The following is a 12,446-nucleotide window of genomic DNA, read 5'->3' as shown; positions in this document are numbered from 1 at the left end:
ACTCAGCCTTCTCCTTTCTCTCCAGCCACCCCTATCCAAACCCTTCCTGTCCTGGTCCTAAGCAGGCAATCCCACCTCAGGGCTGATGCTCTCCTGCCCAGGACACTCGGATGCCTCCCATGCTCTCCCCACAGCCCCTGGCCTTGCTCTGCTCTTTGGGCATCAGGGATTTCCTTCCCTTGCTGCTTGGCTGCACCTGCCCTAATGCTGCTGAGCTTGGCCAGGCTGGTCAATGGGACCTGGTCAGTGCTGCCCTCACTGTGCAAATGGCCCCAGAAAGAAAAGAGAGGCAGTTTAATGATAAATAGGGACCAGGATAAGCTCTTTTGTCATTTAAAACAATCAACCACGTACCTCCAAGTAGTTCTGTAGGTGCCAGTGCTGCCTTTCTAGAGATGGGTTTTTCACAGAGAACCAGAGGTTTGATTAAAGCTTCTTCCCTGGGTAGAGGATGTTGAAGGTTGTGCTTCCTGATGTTGGACTCACTTCTTAATGTTGGACTCGATGATCTTAAAGGTATTTTCCCACCTAAATCATTCTATGTGGAGTCATAGAATCATACAATGATGGGTTGGATTGGAAGGGACCTTCAAGGTCATCCAGTTCCACCCCCCTGGCATGGGCAGGGACACCTTCCACTAAACCAGGTTGCTCCAAGCCCCATCCAGCCTGGTCTTGTATCTGGTGCTGTTGAAGCAGCTCCAGAAGAGCCATTGATCAGATTTCTTCCTCCAGCAGCCTGAATTCTCCTGAGGCTGTGAGAGAAAAACTCCCCCTGAGACATCTCTGCCGAGTCTGGCTGAAAATGGACAGTGTTCCTGAGCTCCTGGGGATAAGGAGCTGAAGGAAAAGGGACAGTGACACTGGAGGTGGCCAGGGACAGAGCAGAGCCAGCAGCATCTGTGTCCATAAGGGAGCATGCAGCCTGTGCTCAGTTAAGGTAAGTCCATGGCAGAAGGTCTATCCCTTTCTTTCTTCTAACAGGAAGCTTCATTCACAGGCTGGGAAGGGTTCCCTTTTGCCAGAGTGAGGTTGCTGTGATTGACATGTGTCTGTGTCACAAACAGAGCACATCGCAGGAGGTTTTCCATGGAGATCTTCCCTGCAAACACTTCCCCTCTGCCCCTCTCCAGGGGCCTCAGCTTCACCCAGACAGAATAGGGAAAAACATCCGAATTCCATGGAAAACAGGGAAAAGAAAATCCAAATACTCCTGTGGGATAGGGGCTGAGCAATGGACTCCTAAAATCCCAGCTCACTTCCCACCTGGCCCCCAAAAGAGTGGAGGTCTGGCCATGTCCCCACACCACTGCCACCACAGCCTGTGCCAAACCTCCCAGGGTCTCTTGCTGCTTTGGCACAGATGTTTGGAGGGATCAGGGTGCAGCAGTGTCAGGAGCAGAAAATGACATTGCTCACATGCCACTGTGGGTGAGAAACCAGGAATACAGAAGGACGAGCTTCCAACTGAGTGACACTGCAGTGAGCTGGGAGAATCTGCTTCCTTCAACGCAGGCAGCACTTGGAAATGTGAGTGTACCAGCACCTTCATCAGACCATGCTGGATGTTTGAACACAGACAGGGCTGGTGCAGGGTCTGTTTGGTATCTGAGCACTGTGCATAGATAGCCATCACCCAGGCAATCGTGATCAGGCACACGTCACTCCCCAGGCATGCAGGAACAAATGGACAAAGGAAAGAGCTGTCTTTGTTTGAGGCTGACCCTAAAGTTCAGCGAGGCTTTTTTATGAAGTCCAGTGTTGCCACCTCTGATGATGTTATCAGGAACCTGGGAATAGCTGCACTTTCTTTTGTTCTGCTTTATGGTTGGTTTGGGTTTTTTCCTCTCCAGGCCTTGGCTCCTGCAATCATCAGCCTGATTTCTCATTTAACTCCATCACTCCATGTTTGATCCCATGACAGGCTGGGAAATGTGAGCTGGGGAAAGCCCAGAGGCTTATTGCCCGGGAGCAAACGAAGAGGTTCCCAGCCATAGGATTGTTTTAAACAACCCTTTCCCAAACCCCAGTGCTGTTGATTTCTTGTTTGGTGTGGAGGCAGATGTTCTGGGTGCTTGGACTTGACAGTATCTAGGGGCTGTTCCTGGCACATCCCTTCAACTGGGCATATCCCACATCCATCTCAAACATCTCCCTTTGTATCCAACACCTGGACAAGGATCACCCCCCTAAACCAGATATTATATACAAGGCTTTACCTTCTTCTAGTCCTTGCAGCAGGGCACAAGAAGCTAGAGGAGAAGATCTGCAAGCCAAAAAGGCCATGTCATGCATGGCTTGCAAGAGAGATAGGGCTGATGCCAACGGGATGCACAAGACAGCACAGCCACCTGCACAGATGTCTACAGGAGCCTGGACATGGTGGCCCAGAGCAACTGCACAGACCTAAAGTGGCTCCTTTCCATCGTGAAAGTACTAATAAGGGAAACTGCCGACTTAGAACACTCTTAATAATGTTTTCCTATTTCTTTAACACCTCTCCCCTGAGCGCTCTCTCTTCCCTTCACAGCGTCTTGGCCAATTACACTTGCAAAGCAAACAGAAAACTCAATATCCCCCCAAGCAGGGATTGCTGTGGGTCAGGGGCCCTTGTTTTGTGCCATGGCTCTGAGGTGGGTCACAGGAGCCTGTTCTCCTCCAGCCAGCAAAGCCCTTTCCCATTGCTGAACAGGGGACCCCAAAACCAGGCACTGCAGGGCTGGGTACCCCTTAGACCTTGCCTGTAAAACACCCCTTTTTTCCTATGTAAGTGAGCCCATGTGCTCGTGTAATCACTGCTCTGGAGTTCTGCTGTGTAACCCTTCTTGTGTCTCATACTCAGCTGCTCTCAAAGCTTCATCAAACCATTTAAAACAGCTTTTACACAAATGCATCTATCAAAACCCCTCCATCTTTTATCCATGAGCACCAATAGGACCAGCAATGAAACACCATCCAAAGCTATGTTTCCGCACAGGACCAATCCTTTACTCAGGTTTGCCCTGGTAGCTCCCATTTTGGATGCAGAGCTGTGCAGAAGCATTACTGTAATGCTGCTGTCAGAAGTTGCACAGAGTTCACAGCCCAAACCTGCCTGGAGCTGGACTGGAGAACAATGCAGTCCTGGTGACCTTCTCCCAGACCTGGCTGCTCGGCAGCTTTCTCCCTCTGGACCACTCAGTCTTCATGTTCCTTCCCCATCACCCCCAACTCAGTCAGCAAATTCCCAGCACTGTTCCAGAAGGAAAAGCACCCCCAACAGGGAGGGAGCTGTGGGCACTCAGCCTCCAGCACATGGTATGCTACAGCCTTTAGTATGAGCTCCACAGCCTGGAGACACACACAGGGATGTTTGGTCAACTGATGTGTATCTATGGTAGCTGTCCAGCCTAGGGGTCACTTGGAGTGCTTACGTGGGGAAAGAGCCCCCCATTTGGGGTTGTTGAGCTGACGTGATGCAGCAAATGCTGCTTTGTTCTGAGGGGATGAAGGAACAGGGCAGGATGTGCTGTGACCACATCTGTAATGCACTTTCATAAGGTTTGTGCAACTCACACTGTTGTAAGCAACAGCAGGGGCTGCCTTTTCCATAATATCCAGCAAGGAAAGCTGACTGCACATCAGCAGAGCCTGCTCAGTCACAAGGTAAGAACCGGCCAGATGGAGGGCCAGTGCAAGGTCTGGAGGGAGCAACTCTGCTGGAGTCTGAAACACATCCTGCTCTTTAATCAACAACAGCCACCAGTACCTCATCCCCATCCATTTGGGGCCAATGCTGTCATTATCTGCAAGGTCATACGGTGAACCAAGCACAGAACCAGGATCCTCTGGTTCTAGATCCTGTCTCCCAGCAGAGCTGGCACTGACTTCAGCTTGGTTGCAAGTATTTGTTCATAAAAGCAAAATATTAGCATCACTCTGGGACTCCTGTAGCTGCCTGCTGGGAGGCTTCCTGGGCTGGACACCCAGGAGGAATGAGTGGTTCAGCTGACCTGCTGCTGTTCAGGAGTCCCATCAGCACTGTCCATGAGCTGTGATGGAGGAAACTGCACCAGCAGCCGGGTACCAGCCCGTGGCAAACCCCACGTGCAGCATGTGCCAAATGGGCAGCCTCAAAGCTTCAGTCTCTGCGGGGACTGAAGTCAAGTCCAGCTGCTCTGAAAGAGAAACCTGGAGAAGGGCTGGGGTTGGATGGGAACTGGAGATGCTGCCATCCACAGCCTGCAGCTTCCCAGTGCTTCCTGTTCACCCGCAGCCTCATCCACAGCCACACACAGAGATTGCTCAGGGAAACACTTCATCCCACTATCACAGCAACTCGGTTCTCAGGTCCCCACAACAGCCTGAGCACAAATGGGATTAAAGAAGCTGCAGACTCTGTGGCTTGACAAATGTCTAGTTTTAGTTTATACTAAATAACTAAATGTGTCTTACGTTGCCCAGACCTGGCAGTATTCAAGGCCAGGCTGGACACAGGGGCTTGGAGCAGCTGCTCCAGTGGAAGGGGTCCCTGCCTCTGGCAAGGGGTTAGAACTGGATGAGCTTTAAGGTCCCTTCCAACCCAACCCATTCTGTGATCAAATAGACAATACAAAAATGCACAGGCAGTAAAGCAGAGAAGATGGAACATCATTTCTTGCCCAGTCCTTCCCTAGACACAGCTCTGGTGCCAGGGGATTCAGCAGGAGACCAGGGGAAGGATCACTGGTGTCACCCAGGTAGATGCTGGCCCTTGGGACGCTGACACACTGGTCCTCAGATCTGGTACCAAACTTGACTCCCAGTAAAATCCATAGTGCTTTTTTACCAGTGATGCACCTGACAAGAGTATCACAGGTAGACATCAACGGAGTGGAAACCACCGGTTGCACTGACCACTTCTGCACCCCAACCTTCCATAGAATCTCTGTTTTAAAGGAGATGGAGCACACCGCTCCTCGGAGCCGTGCGGGAGCGGGCAGCGGTGTCCTGCTACTGCCACCTCGTGGGCCCCTGCGGCAATAACCAGGTACCCGACACGGATTTGGTGGCACAGAGGCTGGAGCTCTCGCATGGCACCGGCAGCACCAGTGTTGCTCTGGGCATTGCGAAGGGACCTGTCACCGAGACACGTTTACTTCCCATACATGAGACACTTCCCCTGTGCCCGGTGACCAACAGCACTGTTTGCTGTGCATTTCACGTTGGCACCTATGGTTCCATCACACCATGGGATGGAGGAGCATCCATTCCCTCTCTGAGCTGTAAAATGGAGAAACAGAAGTTTTCCTAATCTCAGTGTTATGCTACAGAGCAGAAAACAGGGAAATGCATGAAACAATCTTTGGTCACTGAATAATTCCTCCTTTAAACCAGCAAAGGAACTAGGTAGGATTTGCATAGCCTGGTAAGCTTTAGCTCCTGCTTCCCACAGATTCTTCTCCTGAAATACTGGGACTTCTGCATTGTTTGCAGCCCATGACATAACCAAGAAACTCATCCACGTGTGCTAGCACAGGAAAGGCCTTTCAGCAGTGTTCTGCTCTTCACTATGGGAAGCAAACACAACTCTTCTGGGAGCTCCTCTACTCCTGGGGACTCTCCATCAGCAGCAACAGCACAAACCCAGCACTGAGGCTGGAGAGGGAGGTAGGCTTGCCCAGCAAGTGGAGGTGAACCGGGTCTGCTGTCCTCCACTCATGGCTACCCTGGCCCAGCCCCAGCCGAGTCCTCACTCCCATACTGGGAACTTGGGAAAGGAGCGTTTCCCAGATCCTCCTGCCTTGGGAACTCATCGGCTGGGCTCAGCCTGAAACCACCAGTGCTCAGGGAAAAGGAGTTGTCCTGGCTGCAGAGTTCATTCCTGCTCTGTGGGAAGGGCTCATCCCCAGTATTACCAAACTGCCATCCTTTTCCTTCCCCTTCTCTCGGGGCTTGTTTTCTTCCCAGGCTTCTTATGGCTTCACTTGGTGATTTTGGTAACGTCAGGTCTGTGCTTAAACTGTTACTGTGTTGCCCTAGTTGCCATTTTGCTCCAGCTTCTGCTCCCTTTTCCCTGGCTCAGCAGCCCTCTCATGCACTCATACGCTAAGGTGGCTGGGATAACCACAGCTTGTCATTTGCCTCTTCCCTGTAAATCTGGCCTTGGATCACAGGCTTCAGCATCAGCATCTCTGCCTTCCCAGGGATGTCTTGCAAGAGGCATGTTTGGGCAGGAGCAAAGGCAGAGCTGTGTTCAGGTGAGTGTCCTGCAGACAGAAGATCTCATTTTCCAGGAGGGATTTTGCCCTGGACTGTAGGAGGAGAGAACACAGGGGCTGTGCCCTGCTCCTGGCAGCTGGAGAATGCAGGGCCATGCTGTCCTTATCATCTTACTTTGTTGTTTGAGGTCTGGATCCAGTTCTCATCAGCATCACAGGAAAAGCTCCTGTGAATTTCAGTGGGAATTTAATCACCTTTTTCATTGCTCAACTCAAGCTTTTTTTAGCCCAGCTTCTTTTGTGGTAGGAAAAATATGGTCTTTTCACCACCTGAAACAACTGCCTGGGAGCTGTTTCCTCCCACCCCGGCTCAAGGCACAGTACTATGCTATGACTACAAGGACATGCTTCTTGCACTTCAAAGTCACTGTGGACGGGTTTATACTTGTTATTCCACTTAATGTTTCTGACTTTGAAATGATTATGGGGTCTCCTCTGAATGCTTTATGGGGTAACCAAACTCCAGAAGAACAGGGCTCTTTCCAGCTGAGTAAATAGAAGATATTTTCATAAATCTTCAGACTATCAGAACATCAACAACATTATCCTACATGCGTTGTTACGACTTCGTGTTTGCAGAGTCGTATGTAGAAGCTTAGACCTGTGCTTTCAGCCTTGTCTTTGGCTAAGCTGGAAACCTCAAGTAATCCCAAGGAGGGACTTCAGTTAAATCAGCTCCCAGAGCCCTACCTGGAGTTCTTTGAAGCCAGCCAGGGTGAAGGTGAAGTCTGCATTGCTTTGGTCACCTGGATCAGGAATCTCAGTCTTTGACAAGTGATTAATGTCAGGTCTTTACCTCCTCTCTGCTGCTTCAGATCTTAACACATGTGGATGGCAAGAAAGGAAGTGAAACTATTAGAGTCCTACTTGTTTGGCCACTGACTTCTCCTCTCCCCATTGCATCCCAGTACTTTGTGCCGAAGGGCTCCCCAGCTCCAGGGCAGCAAACAGCCACCAAACCAACTCTTTGGCACTTTCACAACGGGGCAGTGTTCTCACTCTCAGCGTGGACCTTCATTCCTGCCCGCTGGTTATCTGTTGTTCTTCAACCCCTCAGTAGGGGAAGTGCCTGTGGAGATGGTGTTTTTCTTTCTAAATCAGCAAGATTTCTTTTATTATTAAATTCTTCACAGTTTGCAAGTTGTTTGTAGCCAAAACTCACATCTCCCTGTTGGATTTGTTTTCCATCTACTTTAGTCTCCCTCGTAAGCTTAAAAAAAAGTGAATTCAGATAATAAAACCAAAGTATTCTGCTACAGTTCATTATTTGGGCTGAAACACCTTCTCTTATGTGTGTTTGCCCATGGGAAGAGACGGTAAGTCAGAAGCTCTGTGATCTTCCTGAGAAATGGAAAGAATAAGGAATATGAAACAGCTTTTCAACTGATCGGCATCTTTTTTCAGGAGAGCTTTCCTGCTTTTACCAGCTTAGGATCCACGTCCGTGCTTATGATGAGCCATTGAGGTAGTAATCCCGTGTCACCCTAACTGGGTGACAGCACCTCCATCTGTGTATGAACATAAGCACTCCTGGGAAACAAAGAATTCTCCCTGTATTTGTACATTATTCCAACATTCCTCAAATAAACATAACTTCAGATCAGGCCCTCCCGGAAAAGCTGGGAGGGAATGGAAAGCAGAGAGGAAGAGGTGAGGAAAACAAGGCAATTCTTACATAGATACCTGATGTTAAAAAATATGTGTCTCTAGTGTGGAGCACAACAGACCAGACAAATTCAGTGCCATTAAGAACAAGTAAAGGTCATTATCCTGAGCAATACACATTGACAGAATGAGTTTTGTGGAATAAAGGAGATCTGTAAATCACATCCAAGTAGATGGGTAAATCTATGTAGTAAACAAGTACAGAGGCAGCATGGGGTACACGGGAAGGAGAACCTGACCAAAACTCAGCGGATTAAATGCAACAGAAAAGATTCTGCTGAGTCCAATGGACTAAGATTTCATTTTCAGTCCTTAATTCAACCATAAGTATTTTGGCATGGTCAAAGTGACACAGCAGAACCAGACAGCATCAAATCATTAAATCAGGACCCACTTTTACCATCGATTGGTGAAAGTAATGTAGAGTCTATCATCTGTGCTCACACACATTACCTGCAACTGTGCTGTACTTGCATTTGGAGACTCTTTACACGGTAAGAATAAAAAGTTAAGGGCATTGAATAGACTGAAGATCTGGAAGCACCATGACATCAATTTATTTAGCATGAATCATGTTCCCCACGCCCTCAGCTTCTTGTTTCTGGGTTTCTAACCATAAGAAGATGAAACACACATAACCTCCAGAATGACAAATCTCATGTGTCCAGTCCCACTGGGACAGTCTGTTCCCACTTCTTTCCATGCTGTGGGTATTCATCCCCAGTGCCTACTGGTTTACATCCAGAGTTTTCACGTTTCATCACTTCAGCTGGGCATGACAGTAACCCCCAGGAGGTCCCATGACCCTAACTGCAGTGTGATGGAGTTACTTGGTTGTTTACTGTGCTTAGATCTAACCTTCACCTTCAGGATGTTATTCTGTATTCACCAAAACTTTGCCTCAATAGTTAATGATGTTTGAATGTCTTTATCTACCTTTTACTCTTCCTCTAAGATCCTAAGTTTCACATTGATTTAAAACAACAGGTCTTGTAATTAAGCTGGATAACGGCAATCCAAACTTTTTCCTTGGCAAGACTCCAGTGGAGTTAATTGGCTTCAGTGGGAAACTCATCCAAGTAGGAAGGGCAAGATTTGCCCGAAATCAGACTATAAATCCCAGTGTAAAACTCAGTAGTTGTTCAGAGGCTCACTCCTGTGACAACTTCATTCTTCATGTTTCCTTTCCCGAATTCCTTTCCTACTCATAGCAGGAATGTTTTCTGGCACCAACATTAAATGATAATACCCTGGCCACCTCTCAAACCCCTATTATGTCTTGAAGAAAGCATCGTTGTCTCCACTGCTATCAGAGGGAGTGTAAAGCCTCCAAAATGTTGTGTTTCTATGTTTTGTCAGGAAAGGCCAGTTCTTTACATGTAGGCAATAAACAGGCCCTGATAAGCAACTGTGACCCTGCCAAACTCACCAGTTGCTTTAGATGGTGTAATAAGTACTCACGCTTCCAATAAACCCACACTGCAGTATTTAAGGTATTCTCCCCAGCTATGTAAGGAAGCACACTGCTATACAACAGCTATCGAGGGAATTCTGCCTGCTCAGCCCAAGAAACCCTTCTTAACCACAGGAGTCCCATTGCACTGCTGCACATTTCCATCCTTCTCAGAAGCTGGAGGCCATTCTCCTTTCTCAGTAAGTTCTCTTTGTGGTGAAACATAAACATTTGGGGTATTACATGGTCCATAATATAAGCACAAAATTAAACACGGCCTAGCTGACCAGACCATATGAAGATACTTTCACCCTGCCAGCCTCTGTAATGAAGTACTCCTATAGCTCCTTGTAACTGCATGGAACAAGTTTCCTTCTTCATATCCAAGATCCCAAACATTTCCCATTCTTTCACTGAACCTTATCCCTCTTTGCCAAGGAAATCTTGGGAAAACAAGTCAGTCATATGGTGCTTCCCATAGATCACCAATTTCCTGCCTGAGCACCCGTAAGGGGAAAAGAACCTTTCCAAACCAAAAGCTCAGCATTAAGGCTGTTGTAGCAGTGGTCCCCTGGTCTCTCTCAAGCTACTGGATTTAGTTCACCAGATGATCTCAGCTACTGTAGAACCACATAGAGAGCCTCTCACCTCTAAAACTCATGACACAAATCACTTACAACTTTGTGAGCTAATGCATCTGGAAATGAGCCTTGCACCATCCTATTTAAAAGGCCCAAGGCTCTCATTGGTAAGCCCCAGGACTAAAAAAGCTGCTGCACTCTGCACTAGCCTTAAAATAAAAGTGCAAACAGGACAGAGGCACTTCTGGTACAAGAAGCTGATGAAACACCCACTGTTCCTTCAGCCACGACAACTTCTTACAGCACAAACAATGGTATGTGGCCTAAGTCACATGCATTCAAGTTGGGCTCTAGCCAGTGTGATTCCTGACTTTCAGAAAGAGCAGAGATAGAAATATAGATCCTGGTATCAAATGAATTCACAGCACTGACAATATGACATTCCCTGCTAGTCCCATGCTCCCCCAGAGCCCAGATACATGCAGTGAACACACAGGAACCACAAAACAGAACTTAGTGGACTTGCTCCTAAGATGAGGCCAGAATGACAGAGATGAAACCCAGAGCCCAATGGAGAATTGAGGCTGAGTTTTGCTATTTTAACAGTGATTTCCTTGACAGGTAAATCTTGGAACACAAGTTTTGAGCCATCTATCATACAGCATATTTTGGAGAAAGACTCTATTTCTGCAGTGAAGCCAGCTCTTCAGAGGCAAGTAATTTGTCTTCCTTTGTGTTAGCTTCCACTGGCCTCCAGGAAATGAAATCTAACCCAAAAAATAGCTATTTTGATGAGGGTTTAAACTGAAAAGTAAAGAGGAAAATGCACAGTATACCACTGTCAAAATTTTTCCCACATTGAGTAATCTTGGTTCCTAATGCAATTCACACTACTTACCTACCACAAAACATCTGTGAATTAAACCACTTGGTGAAACAGATCTTATACCAGGTCGACAAACAGTGTTAGAATTGGGACACTAAATGATCTGAGGCTCTTGAGCTTTGACCTTGTGGAGCACTGTCACTCAGTGTGTCCAAACATCTTTCCAAACACTTCACAATGATTCTCAAAGCGGGTCATTAACACGTTTTGTCATGTTACACTATTTTTCCCTTCCCTCTAAACTGGGCTTTTTTCCAGGTCCAGTAGCCAACAATAAATCAATCACAGTCTCTCATAAGAATTTTGACTTAAATTCTATCCTGTAGGTTGGGTAAAAACCAGAGCAGAAATCACTGCAGGAGGTGAGGCAGAAAGGGGCTAGTGGTGACTGCTGTTTAGGAGATGTTTGCTTGACCCACAGCTGTTCTTGTTGCCATTCTTTATGGACTCCTCTTCATTATCTGTAACAGAATCTTCCTCCTCTTCATCACTCCGATCATCTTTCAAGTCCTAGGGAGAAAAAAGCACTATAAGTGTATTCTATACTTGCAGTATTTACTGTCAGATAAGTCATGGGATTGTTATCACCATTGCTATAGATATTTAAAAGGCCTATGGGTGACAGACAAGGAAGACTTCCATTTTTAAAGTGAACTGGGTACCCTCATCTTTGCAATGACTTTGAAAGAATAATCCATTAATTTCATTAGTCAGATGTCCCTATTTGTCATTGCAAAATCAAAAGGTGCATAGATGTTCCAGAATATGAGACATTCTCCCTCCTTGGAAATTCACCACCATCCTCTGAAGACAAAACTCCTCTATGTTCCATTTGCAGGAAAAAAACCCAAAGTGCTAAAGGGGACAGATGAGAGGGAAGCTCGAAATACACCAGACAATGTTAAAACAGCCTCCCAGGAGCCCCCCTCCCTCCAAAGATGCTGACATCCAAGGACACACCAGTTAACACCACTTTAATCTTGTAGAACCTAATGTTCTTTAGAGACAATTTCTTCCATGACCTTGGCCCAGTCATTTGACCTCTTCCTGCTCGTTTCCGCCTTTCCTTGTAAAGCCTTGCTAGTAACCCCTGGGTGCTGTGGGATTAGTTAACAGTTGTGAAGGGCAGGGAAGATGAAAAGAATATTGTATAAAGGCTAAATATGATGAATACACTCACCCAAACAGAGGAGTTGAGAGGCTGCCTGCTTCTGACAGGTGTAAACTAAACAGTGACTACTTGTGCCAGCATCTGCTGGTATTAACTTTGCCTAAAGAGACTTACTGACCATGAAATACTCTTCCTTGCTTGATGGTGTATACATCATGTTGACCTTTGCAAAGGGGAGGCCATGTCTACACAGCTATCACATTCATCTTGGATATATCATCCTGCTAAGGGAATTGCCAGGGAGGGGACAGCTGCTCCATTAACAGGGATGAAAGGGGGTCAGCAAGACAGTCTGCCCTTAGGAAAATCCCTTCCCAGCTCTATAGGAACAGCCCCTAACATCTGGCAATCATGCTTCATCCCCAGTCACACATGGCAGTGCCTAAACAATGCTTACACCAGGCAGAGAAAGGACATTGTGTCTACCCCGTATTTCACAGCAAAGTTTGGA

General features: G+C 47.2%; 1 protein-coding gene across 1 annotated transcript in view; it reads right to left on the bottom strand.

Moving 5' to 3' along the window:
- Positions 1-7,775: 7,775 nt before the first annotated feature.
- Positions 7,776-12,446, bottom strand: part of CERS3 (ceramide synthase 3) — a 40,111-nt gene continuing 35,440 nt past the window's right edge. The window contains exon 11 of the mRNA XM_005148778.3: positions 7,776-11,334. Coding sequence (XP_005148835.1) covers positions 11,203-11,334 — 132 coding nt within the window. The 3' untranslated portion in view covers positions 7,776-11,202. The remainder of the gene's footprint in view (positions 11,335-12,446) is intronic.

The sequence above is a fragment of the Melopsittacus undulatus genome, chromosome 9, assembly GCF_012275295.1.
Source record: "Melopsittacus undulatus isolate bMelUnd1 chromosome 9, bMelUnd1.mat.Z, whole genome shotgun sequence".
NCBI lineage: Eukaryota > Metazoa > Chordata > Aves > Psittaciformes > Psittaculidae > Melopsittacus > Melopsittacus undulatus.
This window is presented reverse-complemented; position numbering and strand designations above follow the sequence as displayed.